The 21,312-nt window shown below is 32.6% G+C and overlaps 1 protein-coding gene across 3 annotated transcripts in view; it reads left to right on the top strand.

The window, feature by feature from the left end:
- btsz (bitesize) overlaps positions 1 to 19,559 on the top strand; it is a 141,735-nt gene extending 122,176 nt beyond the window's left edge. For all 3 annotated transcript variants that reach the window (XM_070105988.1, XM_070105990.1, XM_070105989.1), the window contains 6 exons: positions 13,077 to 13,264; positions 14,910 to 15,104; positions 15,175 to 15,429; positions 15,498 to 15,766; positions 16,107 to 16,315; positions 17,588 to 19,559. In XM_070105988.1, the coding sequence (XP_069962089.1) occupies positions 13,077 to 13,264; positions 14,910 to 15,104; positions 15,175 to 15,429; positions 15,498 to 15,766; positions 16,107 to 16,315; positions 17,588 to 17,736 (1,265 nt within the window). In that variant the 3' untranslated portion in view covers positions 17,737 to 19,559. The remainder of the gene's footprint in view (positions 1 to 13,076; positions 13,265 to 14,909; positions 15,105 to 15,174; positions 15,430 to 15,497; positions 15,767 to 16,106; positions 16,316 to 17,587) is intronic.
- The last annotated feature ends 1,753 nt before the right edge of the window (positions 19,560 to 21,312 follow it).

A 21,312-nucleotide genomic window follows, 5' to 3' on the forward strand; every position in this document is an offset into this window, starting at 1 on the left:
GGAATCTTAAAGGTGCCCTGTGGGGACCTGAACAATATTACTTAGTTCTCTTTTGCCTTGAAGTGGAAGCTTTTTCGTCTTTCCACCATCAACACTACCCAAAGTAACTTTTTGGTATGCCCTGTGTTAGTAGTGTTCAAAGACCTGAGGTGCTCCTCTAGGATCCATTGCTTCAAACAACCCTTGAAGGAGCTAAATGGTCTGAGGCAGCTTAGGGGAATTCGAAGATAAATATAAAATATGGGCTTTAAGTGTATTTACTTTTTATTATAGAAAGAAGTTTTAAATCTCCTCTAGCCGCTTCATCATAAAACATACTCTAGTGCTGAACAATAACATTTAAGAGGTGATTTTCATTTTGCCTTGGAAATTGGTAAATAGACAACCTAACTACTAATTGTATAGCAAAAGATAGGAAAATATCAAAATGTATTAAATATTTACCAAAACTCAACCTTAACCACTACTAACACTAGTATCATACTAGTTCAAAATAGACAAAATGTTGCTAGATCAATTTAAGACCAAACAGCTGGTTTGGTAGTTTCAGATTTTCCTATATAATATAAGGGTATACATCTGTTGATTTTTTGACTAGTTTCCAACTTCAGTGCAGTGTTCATCATAAATGTACATACATATGTTAGGTATTATATGCGCTTGAATACTTTATTGAATTAACCTTTTCGCCACCAAAGGTGAAGAGGTGACCTCGCGCACGAACAGTTAACAGCAACAACAAGACGCTCACGCTCTCTCCACGCTGGAGTGGACATATTAATTGCAGCTTCCCAGCTCAAATGAATGTATTTAGTTACTAAAAATATGTGGTTGTTTTGTACACAAAATTGTATTTAAATTATTATTCGAGCGTCAAGACCAATTCTATGCGAATATCGAGTGATGAAGCTCTGACAGTGACACTTCTCCGAATGCGACAGTGAGTAGCTTCATTTAGTAGCCACTTTGCGTGCGTGCGTTCGGGGCAACAAAACATATAATAAGGCGGAAGTTGTAATACAAATACAATGATATCATAGAACTCGCATGAAGTTAATTGTGTTCAGAAAAAAAAAATTTTTTTAAATCAATAAATCGAACTTGTACAAGCACAAAAAAATTTTTTTTTTAATTAAGTGTATTATAAAATTTTGCAAGGCAAAGTTAGTACACAAACAACGGCAAAAGGGGCGCAGTAAATATTAGTTAACTGCACAAAAGTTGCTAACAACTGAAAATCGGAGTTATAAATAACAAAAGAGCGCTAAAAATAGCTATGAAAAATGGAAAAAAATATTGCATTTTCTTTTTGCTTCAATGGTCAGCTGAAGCACACACATACACACATACAAACATGCAATTGAAGTGAAAGTGATTTTTCATTACAAAACATGGAAATACATAAAATTAAAAATATTAACGAATATTTTAGCATTTAAGCCGTTTCTGCGGTGCTTCTCACTTTTCTCGGTCGCAGTCGCTAATAGCTTGTTTCCACCTTAAAAGTTGGTTAAATGCACAAAAATGTGAAATAAAAAATTAAATACACTTTAAAAGAAATATATGCACAAGTTAAAGTCAGTAAACCACATGACCAGCTGGTCTTGGAGCTGCAAGTCTATTTAAATAGTTGCCAGCACCTACGGAGTCACAAAAAATACAAAAACTACAACAAAGCAACCAAAGAGCCAATTACCAAAACAAATACAACAAATAACATGCTGAAAACTACAACAACAACAATAACAATAATAAACCAGAAATTAGCCAGTTTAACATATGTTTCCCCCAAAACATTTGAAGCCGCACACATATTTACATACACACTCACACACACAGTCAGCGCTTTAGCGTTATTTTATGACGCTTTCGATTGCCATTTGTCGTTTTGACCATTTCTGCTGGCTATTCATAGAGACACTGCATTGCGACGTTCGCAGAATTCGTGATTCTCTTGTCATTTTAGCGACTTTTTGTGATTTTTGTACCCTGAATAGGGTATATTAAATTTGCTACCAAGTTTTTAACACCCAAAATTTAACGTCGGAGAACGTATAATATATATATATAAATGATCAGCGTGACGAACTGAGTCGATTTAGGCATATCCGTCTGTATATAAGCGAACTATGTATATATATAGAAACTGAGTTTTTGAGATATCGCTCTGAAATTTTGCACACGTTCTCCAAAAAGCAGGTCATTTGTCGTAACCGCCGATATCGCACCAATGTAGGGTATAGTTGCCATACAAACTGATCGATCAAAATCAAGCCCTTGTATTTAAAACTTTTTTATTTGACAAGATATCTTCACGAAATTTAGCGTAAATTATTTCCTAAGGCAACGCTATAATATGAAAAGAAATTTTCTAGATCGGACCATTATATCATATAGCTGCCATACAAACTGTTCGATCAAAATCAAGATGAAGTTCTTTTTAAACCGTTTTATGCTATTAAAAATGCACCTGTAAAGGGTATTATAGTTTCGATGCAGCCGAAGTTAACGTTTATTTTTGTTTTAATTTGATTTCTTTTTCGCGTTTCATGTTTTAGAATACTAAAACAACTAGCATGCGGGTAGAAATTTGTTAAAATATTCTCTTTGAGGAACAAGAGTGACATGCATGTTTAAACATATGTAAATATGTATGTGTTCATTTCTTTATGCGTGTCAAAGTATCTAAACTTTCAATTTTTTGCCTTTGCTTTGTTTTGTCTTTTCTCATGTTTTGCATTGATATTTTAATTTTTATACTTTCTTTTTCATTTGAATTTACGTCTATTTACAAACAAGCATATATTTCGTCTGCTATTTACATATAAATACATACACCAATATTTATGGTATATATAATATTATACAAACAGCTATTTTGTTTGCGATCTCATACTTCTTCTTCGGCAAGTTTGAAACCAATTTATTACTTAAATAGGCTTTTCACACGCTTTTCTAGGCTCATAAATTTTATTAGCAAGCAAAAGGGGCCGTTTAGAGGCGTGCAATCCATTTGGCTTTATTCCATTTTGGCATTTTTTGTTTGCACGCAAATATTTGCTACAATCTATTCTATGGGTTTTTATTTAAGCACACATTAAAACCCAACAATCGAACGTTTCGGTTTTGCTCTTTATCTTTGGAGCATGCATTGTTAAGAGACTTTCGAAAATTTCGTTCACTAACAGAAAACTTTATTATAATTTGGTTTTGTTTTTAATTAATTTTAATACTCGGTTTTCATCAAAAATCACGTACTTCTAATTAAAATGCCATAAATTTGGCTTTGACCTACAAAAAATTTCGCTTTTATTACGGTATTATACGCATAAGCGCTTATGTTTAGATATAGTTTGGTAAAAGTCACAAGTTTGAAATTGTTTGGAAAAATAATTTGAAAGTAAAGAAAACAAGAAGAAACGTGAACTTCTGATGCACCGAAGCTATAATGACCTTCAAAGTTGCATTGTTTATAACATAAAAGGGTAGTAAAAGATCTTTATCTTGATTTTTATCGGTCAGCTTTTACGACAGCAATATGATATAGTCATTTGAACAGAAAAATATCTTTTGGAATTCTAGCGTTGCTTTGAATAATATTATAAGCCTAGATCCGCACTAAACAATGTGTTTGGAGAATGTCGTGTTGGCATTGTCAAATTTCGTGGAGATATCTTGTCAAATGTAAACGAGATATTAATCGATCTGTTTGTATGGCAGCTATATTCTATAGTGGCCTGATATCGGCGGTTCCGACAAAGAGCAGCTTTTTGGTGAAAAAAGGATGGAGGTAAAATTTCTGATTGATATCTAAAAAGTGGTGGAATAGTTCGCGTATGTACAGGCGGTCTGACGAACAGATAGACGAATATGGCTGATCAAAGTTCAAAGACAAAGTTGATAGACCCTGTTCAGAGTGTAAAAATGAGAATGAATGAACTAATGTAAAAAGGGTATATTCAGGTAGCAGTAAAAAACAGTAATTGGTGAAAAATATTAAAGGAGCTACCAAAGATCTGAAGTAAAAAATACTGCTAACCAAACCTCCAAACGTCTTACATACAATTTTACTATATCATCTATCTAAATCAAAAAATTTCAGTTAAATACCGTTGATTTAAATGCTGTTATTACAATATAAAACTATATTATATGAAATATATTGGTGATCGTATAGGAGAGTAGCTTGAGTCGAACTTTTCTCAATTAATTATTAGTTATAGTATTGTTAATGTTCTATTCGCGGATTTTTAAACCAAAATTATATTTTACAAAATCTTTCGTAAAGCTTAACTCCCTCAAGTCTTTTTAACTGGACGAATATTACTTAAATTTAAATCAAATTATTTTGTTTTTAAAACTGTCATATTGTTCGAACATAAACAACATATAGAAAATGATACTCTCTTCACTCATTTAATTTAATTATATGTATATATAATAGATGTAGCTAATAAATTTAGTTCTGTAGCTGAACGTTTTTATACTGAACATTCAACAGACTTTCAAATTCCCTTTTGAACACTTTCAACTATTCTATTGTAGATCTTATGTGTAAGCTAACATGTCCTGGATCTCAGATAATTCTGTTAAGGTTTGATAATCTCATAAAAATAATGAATTTCGTATTGATTGATTGAGAGCCACTTTGACTCCGAACGTTATTCATTGACTTTTTTAGCATAAACACCAACTACAAAGTCATTATACCCTGGTATATTAGCTTGCCACGAAGTTTGCAACGCATAATTGTACTAATTTCCTAAAGTAGCTGTGAATCATTTCTTATCTGTTTTAGATTTTATATTCTTTCCTTACATTGTGAAAAGGAACATGCTTAACCTTCTAGTAAACTTTAAAAAATTAGTAAAATAGTGCTAGGATATATATGTCCCGTTATAAAGTTTCACTCCTTTCACATTTTTGCAATAAATTCTGCTTCGGTATTTCACTTAAGGTGAAATCACTTAGCATTTTCAATGCATGCATTTTTATATACATATAAACGTAGATGCTAAGTTCCATGAAGTAAACTCACGTTCTTCTCAAAACAAATGACGCGTAAATTTTACCAAAAACCCAGTGACTGCAATGCCATTGCTGCAAAAAGCAAATCCTCGTTTTAAGTTCGTTATTTCAATGCGGTATATATGTATGTATGTGTGCGTAGTTATATGTATGTTATGTATGTGTGTATGTGCCAGTATTGTTAGGCACTCACTTCGTTGCCTCCGCTACCTGCACACATCTTTGGCTGCACTCACTATGCATTACGAATATAAAACTGCATGCGTAAGAATGTAAAACAGAGTGCAGATTTTAATTAAAGAACTCAAAAATACAATATTAAATTTTTGTAATTTTATTTGCGATTTTTTCAAATGTAGCAAGTTTATGAGAAACATTTGTATTAAAAATTCCATTATAATTTTTTATGGCAAATTTTAGTTATTTTACCGAAAATGCTCACTAAAAATAAAAAAGTAAATCAACAAATTTAATATATCCTACTTTGCTTGATCGTTGTGTATAAAAATTCAAAAAAAAAATACTATCATAAAAAACCAAAAATGTTTATTAATAATTTTTGAACAGTTTTACCACCGCATAGCGTGAATATTTTCTTGGAACTTGTGCTGAGTCACCATATTGAAATGTAAAGCAAGTTAATTCATTTAATTTAATTTCCATGCAATAACAAGAAACCTTCAAAGGTTAAATGTACAATGGCAATTGATATGATTTTGCCGTTAATTTGTACTAAAATATGTGCTCACATTCAATAACTTTGCTGTAGCTTTCAAGCGCATTAATTTAAATTTAAATATAAATTTTTATGGAATTTACGGAATTCTTGAAAAATATTACGCAACAACAACTTTATAATAAAATCTATAGACCTTCATATTGAAATCAAACTCTTTGGTAACGGAAATAATCGTTATAACTGTGAATAATGATAAACCGAACAACGAGCGCAGCTTCAAGCTATATTCACACACGCCAAGTATGCGCATTTGCTGGTAACAAGAAAATAACACCTTGATCTGAAATGCAACTGCACCTATGTGTTGTAGACACCTTACTGGTTGACATTGCTTATGATGATTTCAACTGGCAGTTTTCGGATTTTGTAATATATCGGTCAAAGTTTCTTTGTTTACTTTAAAGCCGAACTCAGGTTTTCTACCCACTGCCGCAAGTTAGCTGAAGCTAGTACTGAGTTTTGCCAGCGTTAATTTGTGTAATTTGAGTTCTGCAGATTAGTTTTACTCTGACTTAAACTCACTTTTTCGTTGGGTCAATTACTAAATCTTTAATACTACAATTTTTCGTAGTGATATCTGTTGTGATAACGTATAATATATTTTGGTGGAGAAACACACAGGATTTACCATAAAATGTGAACAGTTTTTTGTAAAAATCATGTTTTACTATCCAAAACCATCGTTCAAATGAGATTTTTTCGCATGGTTTTAGAACGTAGATGTTTTCGAATCATATCAATTAAACACTTTCTACCTGGTTTAGGTTCCAAATTTTTTTTATAAAATTTATTTACCAATCAGTGCATCACCAAATGATTTGTAGAGACACCAACTTAGAAAGAACATGTTAAACTAACCAAATTATTCACATTTGAGACGTCGAAGACCTTTTAAAATATATATATGGTATATACATGATCAGCTGAGTCCGGTTCCGCCTGTCGGTATATACGCGAACTAGTTCCTCAGTTTTTGAGATATCTCTCTGAAATTCCGCACACGTCCTTTCCTCCCCAAGAGGTTGTTCATTTGTTGAAACCGCCGTTATCGGAGCACTATATCATATAGCTGCCATTTAACTGATCGATGAAAATCAAGAAAAAGATCTTTTCATACACTTTTATGCTATAAAAATGCACGAGTGGAAGGTATAATAACTTCGGTGCAGCCGACGTTACCGTTTTCATGTTTTTTTTTATTCATTTTAGTTTTTGATTAGGTCACTCATTAGAATTAGTTCGATGCCATTCTCATTATTCGAGGTAGCTATTGGACCTTACACGTTTAGTTTTTTGATTGACTCATATAGGAAAGATATCATTGTATATAGATCTTTGATTTCCAGGGACTCTTAGCTAATATTATGTCAGAGCCTGGTCTACAAAAACTTTCTGAATATATCTTTAGAAACCTATATAATACTAAATTTCGTTTCGAATCAAAACTGACAACCTGTTATTAGAAGTAAGTAATTATTTACATATAGTTTTTCATACACTGTGTATCACTTTGTTTCTTTTAAAGCATTTTCTATTTCCAAACAAAATATGTCGCTTCTTCTTTTATTAGATTTTCTTTGTTGAGTACATTTCCAAGCACGAGATGTAATTACGACCTCGTTGACCTCAAACTTGAGTAAAATGTTCGTAAGAAGTCATGAGCACTTAATTTACCGCTACTAGTTTTTATGTGTTACAAAAATTACCAAAATTTAACATTATGCGTATAAGAGCAGAGTTACAGCTGCTCTAGAAAAGAGATTGATGACCATATCTTAATCTTATTCTAGCAACACGAGCACTAATTATATTTTAACTAGTTTGTATAGGTTTGTAAAAGCACAAAATATTAAAGAGTGTTTATGAATTAATTACATATATATATATATATATATTTCATATATATGTACGCTTCGTGTTATAAGACCCTTTGATGTTTTTGGCCGGCTTACCTTTGTTCTATATACGAAATAATAAACAAAAAAAAGCGACTTGCAACCATATTCTTGAAATACAACAAACCCTTTATGCCTTCATATCAGCGCTATGAACTCAATTAAATGAATTTGACCCGAATCTCATCTAAAAACTACGCGCGCGCGCCAAACTTAAACACACAATGAAAAAAGTTACACGTTTATTACGTCCGAAAAGTAAGAAAGCGAAAGATGCGCAATATAACGCGTTGAGCGGTGTTAACGGTAATGGCGGTAGCGCTTGTATAGATGCTAGCGGCACTGAGCCCATGCCTGCCATACACAATTACGGAAAAAGCAAGACAAAAGTTAAAACAAAAACAACGAAAATACAACCAACAAAAGTTAAATTAACTAGCACACGCACGAAAAACCAATCGGCGTCATCAAAAACGCGTGATGCCGCCTACGCAACTGCAGCGCTAGAACGCGCTTCAAGCTCCTCAACCACTGACAATAACAACTTCAATTATTCATCGCTAAATCGCAAGCGCAACAGTTATAGTAACAGTAGTTGCGGCAGCATTATCACACGTGATACTGCAACGCCCACAGCCATCGCTTCAACAGCGTCGAAACAACCACTACAAAAGCGCCGCAGTTATAGCAGAAAACGCTGGTGGCGCCGCTTGCTGTGCTACAGCCGATGTGCATTCGCGCGCAGGAAACGCGCCACTCAACCGCACAACCGATACAAAGATTACTGGAATGAGCCAACAAAAATACAAAAGCGGCATAGGTATTGTTCCTGCCGCGATGGTTGGCGTAAGCGCGTAGGTGCTGCCAAATGCTGGCGCTGGTGCAGTTTACCCTGCTGCTGTTGCGACAGACGCATAGGTAGTTATCCATATGACTCGGAGGAAGATGATGACATCGATGGCAAATTCGCTGCATACATTTATGAAATGCAGCAGAGAGATATGGTCGCGTTTCCAACAGCCGCCGCTGACCCAACACCAACCATAGCAACCACACAATTACAAAGTATGCCAACGAAAGCGCTCGCAACTACTAAACAAGCGCACTCTCTCATGAAAACTACCGAAAGGGTTATCGAACTCGGCAGTGCGCCAGTAGTTGGCGCGTGTAATGTGAAGCCGCAAACTGCATTTGTCTATCGGCGCCGCAGCAGCAATGGTGGTTTGTTAAAGTTAAAGCCGCGCGCTTGGACATGGGATGATAGTTTGCGCTCCAATTCAGATCGCTTCCTCGAGACGCTCGAGGAGGACGAATTGAATGCGCCGCATGTTTGCAGTTTCGTGGCGCGCAGGCCACCTTTACTCGCGCCAACAGCTGAGGTGCACAAGCGAGAAGGTATACCCACCACACACATGGGTACGACGGTAGACCGCACGCAATTCACTGTACTCATAGCTTAGCAGCAAGTGGAATGTTTAGCAAGTAGAGCGCACCGAAATTAAATTCTTCAAGCACAAATTTAAGTGTATGCTCATAATATAAATATTTTCGTAAACTCATAAATATTTTATGACTATTTTAAGCAGCACAAATTATATCATATTTATGGTTTTCGTTTAGTCTATAAAAACATGAGTAGCTGCAAATTACTTACCCGTCCCTGAAATTCTTGACCCAACACCTCTCTCGAGGTCCACCAACACCATCCAGCAGTTTGGCACCCATTCTAGCACAAAGCATAGCACTTTTAGAATTTATGTTGTGCTAATATCGTAAATTTCCGTTCGTAACTTTTGGCGTAGCAATCAAGCATCCATGTGGCTCCAAAATTTATGCTTCTTAAACATAAATTTATTGGATGCACTTAATGAAGATGTCAAATTTGACGTTGCTATTATTTAGGTATTACTGGTAGGAATAAGAAGTGTAATTTTTTTACAATTCTCTATAAAATTCAAAATCTGCTATTAACCTGAACGCTCTAGTGCTCTTCATAGCGCTATTTAAGGTAATGAAAAGGACGAAAATTGCGACGAGGGGTAGAAAATTCAAGCTACAGCTTGTCGGTGAGGCTTTTATGAAAAAATAAAGAGTAAGGAAGAAACTCATTTTCAAGCAATTTTATAAATATTTAAATATAAACAGAGAGTAAAATCAGCCGGACGCTTCAAAATTCTGAATATCAGTTATATGGGGACTAAGGCAAGTTTTCGTCCGATTTTATTCATTTGAGGCACAAAGCTACACTGTTATTGAAAAAACACGCTCCCTCAATGCCATTAAAATAACTGGCACATTTGCCGATATATGTGGTATAAAGTCAACTGGATGTTCGAAAATCTTTATATTAGGTATATCGAGGCTAAGGGAAATGTTGATCCGTTTCAACCCATTTTGAACACAAGTGTACAATATATTATTATCAAAGAAACATTTTCCCCGAATTTCAATTATTGACCGATATTTTCGGCAAAAAGTTAGCCACACGCACTGGAGTACACACATTTGGCGTCTGAATTCTTAAACAGTTATATTTCGATTTAGACAAATTTTAAGTTGATTTATATACTGGAGAGTGAAAGAATCAGCATAAGATATCTTCACGAAATTTTACCCAAGGCGTGGCAAGAATTGCCGAAGAAATTTTTCAGATCGGAATTCTATAGCATGTAGCTGACATACTGCATATGTTCGTATAAACTGACCAACCGAAATTAAAATCAAGATCCTTTTCTACTCTTTTATGCTATAAAAAATGCACCAGTGAAGGATATTATAGCTTCGGCGTAGTCGAAGTTAACGTTTTTTCTTGTATATTGATTGTCGTTGTTTATTGAGAAGCAGTTCTCTAATCGTCCTAAAAGCAGATTTTATCAAATTATCCACTTAGTACAAATCACTTGGAAAATTTGTTTACTGTTACATATTTATTACCATTTTTAGTGTAGGTGTATCTTATGTTACTGATGAGTTCTATGGTGATATAAATCTTTATCTGGTTTGCTATATAGAACTTATTATACAATACAGGTATAAGAACTAACACCACTTAGAATTGACATGATTTTACCCTGTTGACCCTTGTTTTATAGGTTGATTATCTCAAAACTGGCAATTAAAATTAATATTTTATAGAGATATACTTTGAAACTGCATGTTAATCGAAAGCGCAGCCATATTTCAGAAATCAAAGTTGAGACATTTGAATTTCAAATATTTTATTCTTGAATTGAATGCTTTAAACTATAACAACTATTAGTATGAAATCACATTTCATATGAAATCACATTTCATATCATAAATTTATATATTTATATTAAAGAACAAAATATCATTTTCCTCAATAAAGTTAATTTTAAATATATATACACACATATAAAATACATATGCACCCTGTTACTCTAACAAATGATTGCTTTATCTATGCAAACCCTCATCGAAGCAAGTTCTTGTTATAAACTATCTATAAAGTATATAATTTTATGACTGCCAATATGCCACACATTCAAACTATACACAGACATTTGTATTCACATACATACTGGTAGTTATTTATAGATATAATTACAGGTGCTTATGCAAAGTCATTGCTGTTTATTGTATTCACTGCAAGAATATATAAATTTTAATAAAAAACTTGTTAGTATATATATATGTGGCTGAGATTAATAATGTTAATATGTTTAGTGTTTGCTCGGGGAATTTGTTTGCCTTGACCTGCAACTACTCCAACAGATGGAAAAAACTAACTATTTTCAGATATTTTATCGCTCTTATCAAGTTAATGAACTCGTGATTTTAAGGCGTGTTGTTATTATGATTATTTTTTGTTCTGACGGCAATATGAGTTTTCCCTACTAACAAGTGGAATACTACTTCGAGAAGTACATATATAAACAAAATTGTATATAGAACGCTAAATAGAGTGACTTTTTGTGATTTGCCGAATTAATTGTTTACATACACATAAATTTCTTTATGGTTTTACAAATACGTAGCTTATATACTTATATATATCATACTATTATATGCTTATTTACTACAATGACAATATCAGTTCATCCTCTGGTCTGGGAACAGCAGCTGGCGCTTGGGGTCCATTCCGAATGAATTCTGTAATGAAATAAGAATTAATGAATTTATTTATTTTCATATTTTGACGGAAAAGTGCAGATTTGGAACCATCAGTTCGTTCTTATTTTCTGTCGCTTTTGAGCTCGTGTGGCACCCACTTTGCCCTGAGTTTTCACCTACCCAAAAAATCATGAAAAATATGGCCCTTTTCATATGTTTTAGTTGTCAGCTATCATGATAACTTCTTTTTTCTTCTTAGCATATAGCTGCCATACAAACTGAACGATCAAAATCAATCTCTTCTTATGGAAATAAATTTTTTTGAAGAGTATTTTAACCTTACTAACGTACAATATTATTTTTTTTGGTTTTATATTTAAATTGCATATTATACATATTGGTATAGTAAACAGCTTTCTCTTAGCAATCAATCAGCCATCAGGAATTTGAAATTCCTAGTCGATAATATGAAAAGTATACCAACGAGACACTGACCAATAATTTTGTGGAAAAACTCGGCCTATTATCTCTCAATCCATAAGCACCATATATGGTATATTAATTTTTTATTCATCCATTTGCATGTTAATATAGAAACGTACACACTGCATAATAAATACATTGGCTTACTCTTACCCTGTTCAGTCGTAAGAAATGGTCACTATGCGCTGACCAGCCATAATCGATATATCCGAAAGCGTGTCTCGTGTCACATTCACTTAAATTTAATTACTTAACTATTGCTGGGGATTCGAATAAAGCGTGCTTCATTTGTTATTGTAATGCATACAAGAAAAAGATAAGTCAAGTTTGTGCAAATCGAAAGCTCGAAACGAAAAGTGTTTATAACAGTACATACATATGGTATACTCGTGTGTATGTATATATGTACGTACAATAGAAAACCGGCTGTAAGACACGTTTCTTTTTTTTTTTTTTTTGCCTCTTTAAATATTTGCTGCTCTTGCACAATCGTCGCCATAGGAGCGCGAGTCAAGACATTTGGGAGTGCGGCCGTTTATCAATGCTACTTGGGTGCACATACCCAATATATACATTTCTAAATTTATATATACAAGTATGTATATAGGCTTGATTGCATGCACAATAGCAGCGTTTTTTTCCACATTCGAACTCCATAAATAATATGTTAGTGTATGTTCATTACGCGTTAACTGCTTTGCTGCTATTACAACTATTTTTACTCATTACTAACTAACTATACAAATACTCGCATGCACTTGTGTGTACATACGTATGTATGTAAATGCTTACATTGGCATTTACGACTAATTAAATTGTTTACTGATTTGGCTTTGTTTTTTTTCGTTTACTTGCAGAGGAGGCCAAAGCAGCCGCCGAGGAATCCAACCAATCGCCAGTTATTGGCAAACGCAATGAGTCCACAGCGAGTCCGATACAGTCACGTGGCAGCGGCACAAGCGAAACATGGCCAACGCAATCGGATGAGGATATCGATCGTTTGGTGGCGATGCATCAAAATCGCGATAGCCTCAGTTCATTGGGTGTAAGTAGAAATTTGGTTATTTTTTTATAATATATAATCCATAACTTTTATATAAATTTTTCATTCATAAACTATTTTTTTATGTTAGGCTTGGTTTATCTATAGGTTATTTATACACCGTATATAAACAATAGTGCTGTACGATTATAAATGTATATTATATATCAACATCATGAATGGGTCGAGATAATTTGCAAAATCTGCCTGTCAAAGTACTCGTCTTTACTTTCGTATAAGTTAAGAAATGAAGGTTTCGGTTCACGTGTTCCTTGGCAAACCGAAGTGGTTGCACATTTCGGTCCCTATCACATAACATATAGTTACAAAAATTGTTCGGCAATTCGGAAGTGAAAATTCAGTTATGCAGTTAGGTTGGGTTGAGAGGTCGATCATGACAGGGATCTAATTTGGTTACTTAGTACGCCGATCTGTTGTGTTATCGAAAACTGCTATATAATAGATCATAAGGCCCTTACAAATCCACAAAGCGCTTTGAGCCTATCACAAATTTTTGAAGACGGCTAACGCCAGTTTCGGCCATTTCTGCGCATTTGTCGACACCGCCGATATCGGACCACTATAGCATGTATGTCACGAATGATCAAAATCAAATTATTGTATGCTAAACTCTTTTAGTTGACGAGATATCTTCACGAAATTTGGCATGAATTATTGTTTAAGGTAACGGTACAATCTCCGAAGAAATTGTTTATAACAGACTACTATAGCAGATAGCTGCCGTACCAACTGATCAAGAAAAATTAAGTTCTTTTATAAAAAATATTTGTATATATTTGTGAAAAATATTCTAATTCTAGCTTTGGTGTAACTAAATTTCAAATTTTGTTTTATTTTTGAATATTTTTACTCCTAAAATGAAATACGACCTACTCTTAGGTATAGTAATTTTCTTTGCTTTTGTGATGGGTATACATAAGTCGTGCGTAACACCCGTAGCTTGCAGCACTTTCGTGTTTAATCATACCTTAATCGTTTTTCAAGAGCAGCACTGCACTGCTTTCATGTTTGACTAATAGACGATTAGTACATATTTAAGAATGCATAGCGTGAAGATAAGAAGAATTTTCCCATTGCATTTAAAACAGCGAACGTTCACAAAAGCCGAAGCATTGTTGTGACGAATGAGAAAATTAGTACAAACTCATAAATTACAGATGCAGCTGCATGCTACTGAATTCGCCTTGATTATTCACTTAGGAGAGCAAATGTGCATATGTATATATATATATATATGTGCATATGTATATATGCATACATATACTATATACGAGTATGCGAATATATGAGTATAAACGAAAACAAAGAACTATGTAAAGGCATTGAACGAGAATGCTGCTTTCATACATATGTATTTATTGACTTAAACACGCGGAAAACAGCTGTGATTTTTTTTAATAATTGGTTGAATAAATTTTGTTGAATAGTAAATATAAAAAAAATATATATAAAAAATTATTTAAATTTAATAAAAAAAAATTTTTGTTTATAAAAATAAATTAACAATTGTATATTGTATTGTACTTATATATATATATACATATATTTTAATATATATGTGCATATTAATTTGTGTTTTTTTTCACTAACTAATTTCATTTGCTTTGCCTTCCTTTTCACCCATTAGCTACGTTCGGATTCCATGGCCAGCGTTTACTCTGGCGCCGGCGAGGGACGCTATGGCACAGTGGTTGTCAAAGGTCAAGTTGAGTTCGGCATGCAATACAACTATAAACTGGGCGCGCTGGAGATACATGTGGTGCGCTGCAAAGATCTCGCTGCCGTCGATGTGAAGCGTAATCGCAGTGATCCATATGTGAAGGTAAGCTAACTTATGAATAATATTCGGAAAAATGTGCCCTAAATACAATATTCTCTAACAAACCACACAGGTATATCTGCTGCCCGACAAATCGAAGGCTGGCAAACGTAAAACCAAAGTCAAGAAGCACACACTGAATCCGATTTTCGATGAAATATTACGTTTCCACATGCCGATCTCTAGCTTGGAATCGCGCACTTTATGGCTCACCGTCTGGCATTCGGATATGTTTGGACGCAATGATTTTCTCGGTGAAGTTAGCGTGAGTTTGCAGGGCAAAGTATTCGATAATCCACAATCACAATGGTATCTACTGCAGGAGCGGGTAAGTGGCAAACATTAACTCCCGAGAATATTTTCTTCATTTTTTTAATTTTTTTTTTTTTGTTGCAGAGTGAACCCTTTGATGAGATAGCCACGTATCGCGGTGATATTGTTGTCGGCCTGAAGTATATACCACCAGAGATGGTACGTCCCGGCTTTATGCGTAGTGCCTCCACCAGCAGCGGTAGTTCAAATCTGCGTAAATTTGGTAGCATCAAATCGGTGGCGTCGCGCTCCGATCGCTCGGCAAAAGGTGGTCAACTGCATGTGCTCGTGAAGGAGGCGAAACATTTGAGTCCGATTAAAGTGAACGGCACTTGTGATGCCTTCTGTAAAAGGTAGGTACACTGCGGGGTTGAGTTTAGGTATTTTTGCTTCAAATACGGTGACCGCTAAAAAATTGTTTGCATTACCTTTATTTTCGTATGTTGGGTACATGAGGGATTTCCCTATAAATCAGATGTTTAAATTGTTAACCTAAATTCGTTGCGCCATTCACCCCCTTCCTGCATTTAAAACCCTATTCGAACAGGGACGCTGTATATTGTTTATGTATTAACTATAGAGTTTGCTCTGAGTTGAAAAACTCCCTGTTTATTACTCTTTGAAAGGAACTTTAGCAATTAATTATGCATTTTTATATACATAGACATTATATCAAAACTTTTTTCCTTACAGTTACTTGCTGCCCGATCGTACGCGTAGCTCCAAACAAAAGACGCCAGTTGTGAAACGCTCATTGCATCCCACTTGGAATTATACTTTCATCTATGAGGACGTATCGCTGGACGATTTGTCCGAACGTGCGCTGGAATTAACGGTGTGGGATCACGATCGTTTGGCGAGTAATGAGTTCCTTGGCGGTGTGCGCTTTTCACTAGGCACAGGTAAAAAATTGATTTTAGAACAAAATAAATTTTAGATTTGAACTAGTATTATGAATACAATCTAAATTCTATCTGTCTCTCTCTCTCCATTTGCATAATTTTTACACTCTTACAACATGTTGCTACCGAGTGTAATAGTTTTGTTCACCTAACGGTCATTAGGTCAAGTAGTGCCCTCAAGATGTTTAAACTTGAGCCCACGATTTGTCGAAATCGGGCTATAACTTTTCAAGAACCCAGATATCAAATATCTGTACCTCAGTGCATTTGGCTGATTTTTTACCTAACACATCGGCCAATCTGTGAGTTTTAGTATTGAAATTTGGGTAGAATATTTTTGTAATGACAGCATGTCCTTGTAATAAAAATGGGTAAAATCCGATATATAATACTTATATTTTAGAACTGCCGGTTGACTTTATATCGCATCTATCGGTCAATATGTAAGAAATCTCAATCAGATTTATAAAGAATATCTTTGTTATAATAGTGTATCTTCTTACCTGTGATTGTAAATAATGAATGCAATACTATCTACTTTTATATAAAATATATACGAAAAACCAAATATCACTTTACCATGCGAGTGTATAGGTAAAATGTCCGGTTACGCCCGAACTAAGCCCTTTTTTACTTGTTGGATTTGTAACGTTTCTTTTCAATTTAAAAGTTTACTATAAGTTAATTAAAATTCAAAAAGCCTAAAACTAGCCATCTACCTTATTTTAAATGTTGAGTCGAAAATATTGAAAAAATAAAAAAAATCTCTGCAAAATTAAGAGGTTAACGGTTGAAATCATTTTTTTAGGAGTTTGATAAAAGAAATGAATAAATACAATATTTGAATAAAACGAAAGTGATTTAAGTAAAGTCAAGTAAAGTATAGTTGAGAATATTTTTGAGAATAGTTGCCACCTGATTAAAAAGTTAAATTCAATAAAATTGGTTGATTTTTTTAATGACTATTACAATATATGTAACCAACCTAACCGAAAAAAGTTTTTTCAATTGAACAAAATTTTTGAAAAGTGATGCCACTTATCTGGAAATTTTTTAAATCCATTAATTTACTAGAATTAATGACATATTAAAATATTACCATCAAATTAAAGAGATTTAAGGGAAAAATATTTTTTTTAATGGAACCTGTCTATAGCTGGATTTTTGAGCAGAAGACCGTAGAATAGATTCATTAAATTTATGAAGAAATTTATATAAAAGCTGACACTTGAACTAATTTGCATAAATTAATTAAAAATAAATATTTTGCAGGCAAAAGCTACGGACGCCCCGTAGAATGGATGGATGCAGCTGGCAAAGAGCTCTCACTGTGGCAAAATATGATTGATCGCCCGAACTTCTGGGTCGAAGGCAGTCTAATATTAAGATCGACACTAGATGGTATACGTGCAATACCATAAATGTATTAGAAAGGCACACCCCCAGCACACCTAAATAAAACTATTTGTACCAGTACAATTTGTAGCTGAGCGTTTAGTAAAAAACTTTTCAATACTGATGAAAAGTTAAAAAAAAGTTGAAAAATCTTAAAACAAAAGTGAAAATTAAATATGCAACTCAAAGTTAGGCAAGACACATTTACATATATACATTCATATATTTCGTACATAGATGAAAACATGCATATATATATATATATATATATATATATGTGTATATACGAGTATATATAAATATATACATATGTAGGCAATATAATTGTAAGAAATGTGTAGTTAATAATGAATTTGTTCACCTAAGTTCCACATTAATCGTTTGCAACTGAAAAGCATTATAGCATTTAGAAAAACTATAAAATGAATTGTAGCGAAAGTGTAGAAATTGTGTTTAAGTTTTGAGCAAAAAGCAAAATAAAACCATGAACCTAAGCAAGAAAGACAATTAAATTAAGCATGCATAGATGCATACATACAAACAAACAAATGTAAAAATTTAGTATTAAAAAAAATTAAACTAATTTTATATAAAATAAACGAAATTAAATTAAACTAAACAAAGTTGAACCAAGTTTGCAAAAAAAAAAACAAAAAAATAATGGAAAATTGGACTTGATAATGGATAAAAGAAACAAATTGATAATTGCGGCTTTTGGGAACGATTTTGAATACTCGAATATGATGAATGCGAAAGTAATTTGAATTTTAATCATTAGCATTAGGCAAGGTGGCAACGCAAAAGTGATGTAACTGTGAAAATAAAATTGTATAAAAAACTGCTTAAATCAATTGTGACAATTTGCAAATAAATAGAAAAGAAAACTGACAAAAAAGGCAAACACAAAGTTTATTGAAGCATTATTAGCCAAGCCAAAAGCTAAGCTTGGAACAAGTTATGTATGCGAAAAGTATTTACAAATGCATATGTAACAAAATAAGCTCAGAAAATATATAGTAAATACTTTATACAAAAATTTTGTTTTCTAGATTTTCATAATTAAAAAAATATTTCAAATTCAAAACAAAATTCGTTTTATAAATTTGCAAAAGTTACACTACAGCATTTTTAAAATATCGAAAAATGATATACATATAACAAATATTTACAAAAACAAATGTATCTATAAGTAACACCACACATCATATCAAATGTGCAAATCAATAGCAAATAACTATTCAAAATTTGTATTGCGCTGCACGTAAAAGCTTGCAAATCAAATTTGAATAATTTCAAAGAAGTTATAAAAGAAATTTCGAAAAATTTAGCAACAAAAGCAGTAAGCATAAATGCAAAATATAGTTTATATAACCGTTAAAAGTTATCGCACAATAATTAATTAGTAATTAATATTGATTATTGATAGTTACTAATTACTAATTAATCATTAATTAATTAATGCTTAAAAAATGCAATTACCAATATGAACAGTACTATTTTCTATATTCTGCAAAATTTATTTATACTTTGCAGCAAATAATATATAGAATATATAGAATAGAAAAAAATGCAAGCGTTACATCACTTTTACTATTAATGAACTACTGAATGTTATACGAGGCGAAGCGAACTATGACGAGAAATGAATGAATATTACTAAACTACAATAGCATTAATTATAAATTTAATTAAAAATACTTATACGGTTTATATGTAATACATATTTTACATACACACATACACATACTACATATTTACTTATGTGTTGAATAAACATTCATATTATATAATACACACTATTAAAAACGATATACAATAAAAATCTACTATATACATACATACATACTAAGTTTTGTGTTCGACTTATTTTATTTTGTTTTATTCTATTTTGAAAACTTTCTTTTACTTTTTTTTTGGCGCTTAGTAATAATAATAAATGATTTCAGCAGCTATTATTCGTGTTTCGCGTTTTTAAATCTTAAAATTATAAAGATTTCGGCTGTTTAATTGAAAATATATCTTAAGGAACATAATAATCATAATATTTATTTTTATAAATATTTTTTTTTAATTTCAAAATTAATTTTTTTTTAATCAAATAAATTAAAAATAATTATAAGATTTCATTTGCATCGTTTAAATTTAGTACTTATGATTTTCTTTTTTAAAATATCAGAGGAATTTCATTGATCAGGCACAAATTCAATGTTCAAAATTATATATTATAAAACTCTATAGCAAAAAAAAAAATCATAGCAGGATGAAACCTATTGGAACAGGTAAGATCTGCTACTACAAAATAACAGGTAAATGAAAGAAAAAAAGCAAGTATGAATTTGTTTGTGGGATCGCTTTTTGCATTTTCTGAGCAAACCGTAGTATGCATATTTCTAAATATTTTAATTTAAAAAAAATTATAGCATGTTTGGGACATAAAAAAGTTAGTTTATCCCAAAATTCGTGAAAGAAACAAAAAATTGTAAAAGTTAAAAATAAAAAACCAATAACTTAATTTTAGATTTAAATTGTAAGGTTGCAATTTGAAACAGGTATTTGCACAAGACTGTAGATCTTTTTATTAGCTACAACTTTGCCATTTAACTTTTTTCAATGGAGCCGTAGTTTCGCCGCACTGTTTTCAACTCTAATATTCAATCCCGAACCTCGAACGCCCGTAAATTATTTCATATTTTATTTTTCCCATGGGTTTCATTCTACTGTTATTTTTTTTTTACCATTTTCAAAGACTTCAGTTCAATAGATTCTCAGCACAAGAAAAAAATCGGTTTTCGAATATTGTTTGCTTTTTATAATAGAATAGATCTTCATGTTGTTTTCAAATAACCTTCTGTCAAAACATCAGCACGTGTCATTATTATGCCAATATCATTATTATAACTATACCGTATATAATTATATTGTACTTTTGCGCGCTTCCTAAGAGCAGATTTAACTTGAACGAACAGCGATTAAATACATTCTAAAACTCAAAAGCGATAACTTTATTATTTTTGAAAATTCTACAAGAACGATTCTATATAAATTCTATCTGAAGTTTGTGAAGATGAGAGTAACAAGTAGAGACAAGTTTATTGCTTTGAAATGATTTTATTCCACTCCATTCATAAAAAAAACTTGCATTCTTTTTTTCAAATAAATCTATGCTTGTTTCTACTGTGATTATATTTATAAATGGCATAAGAACTAATGTCAAGAAGCCTTATAGACGCTTCGAGTAGCACCATATTATTAACGATTAGCTAAATAATATATACCATCAAGCGCTAATTGACTCCATTATATGACTGCCTAGAAAGCTTAACAACTTATTTGACTTCTGCTAATTGCGTTAGAACAGATCTTACTTAGACCCACAATGACAATTTAAACATTATTTTCAGTGGTCTTTTAAGCGATAACTTTAGTGAACTTCTACAAGTACAATGCTATATAAATATATTACATATAAAAAGTTTGTGAAGACAAAACTATCAATTCTAGAAAAGTTGCTTTGCAAATTTCAACTGATTGGTTTTTTCTAATCAACTCCATTCATATAAAGAATTTACGTTTTTTTCTCCAAAGCAATCTAGGCTTGTTTT

The sequence above is a fragment of the Bactrocera oleae genome, chromosome 2, assembly GCF_042242935.1.
Source record: "Bactrocera oleae isolate idBacOlea1 chromosome 2, idBacOlea1, whole genome shotgun sequence".
In the NCBI taxonomy this organism is placed as follows: domain Eukaryota; kingdom Metazoa; phylum Arthropoda; class Insecta; order Diptera; family Tephritidae; genus Bactrocera; species Bactrocera oleae.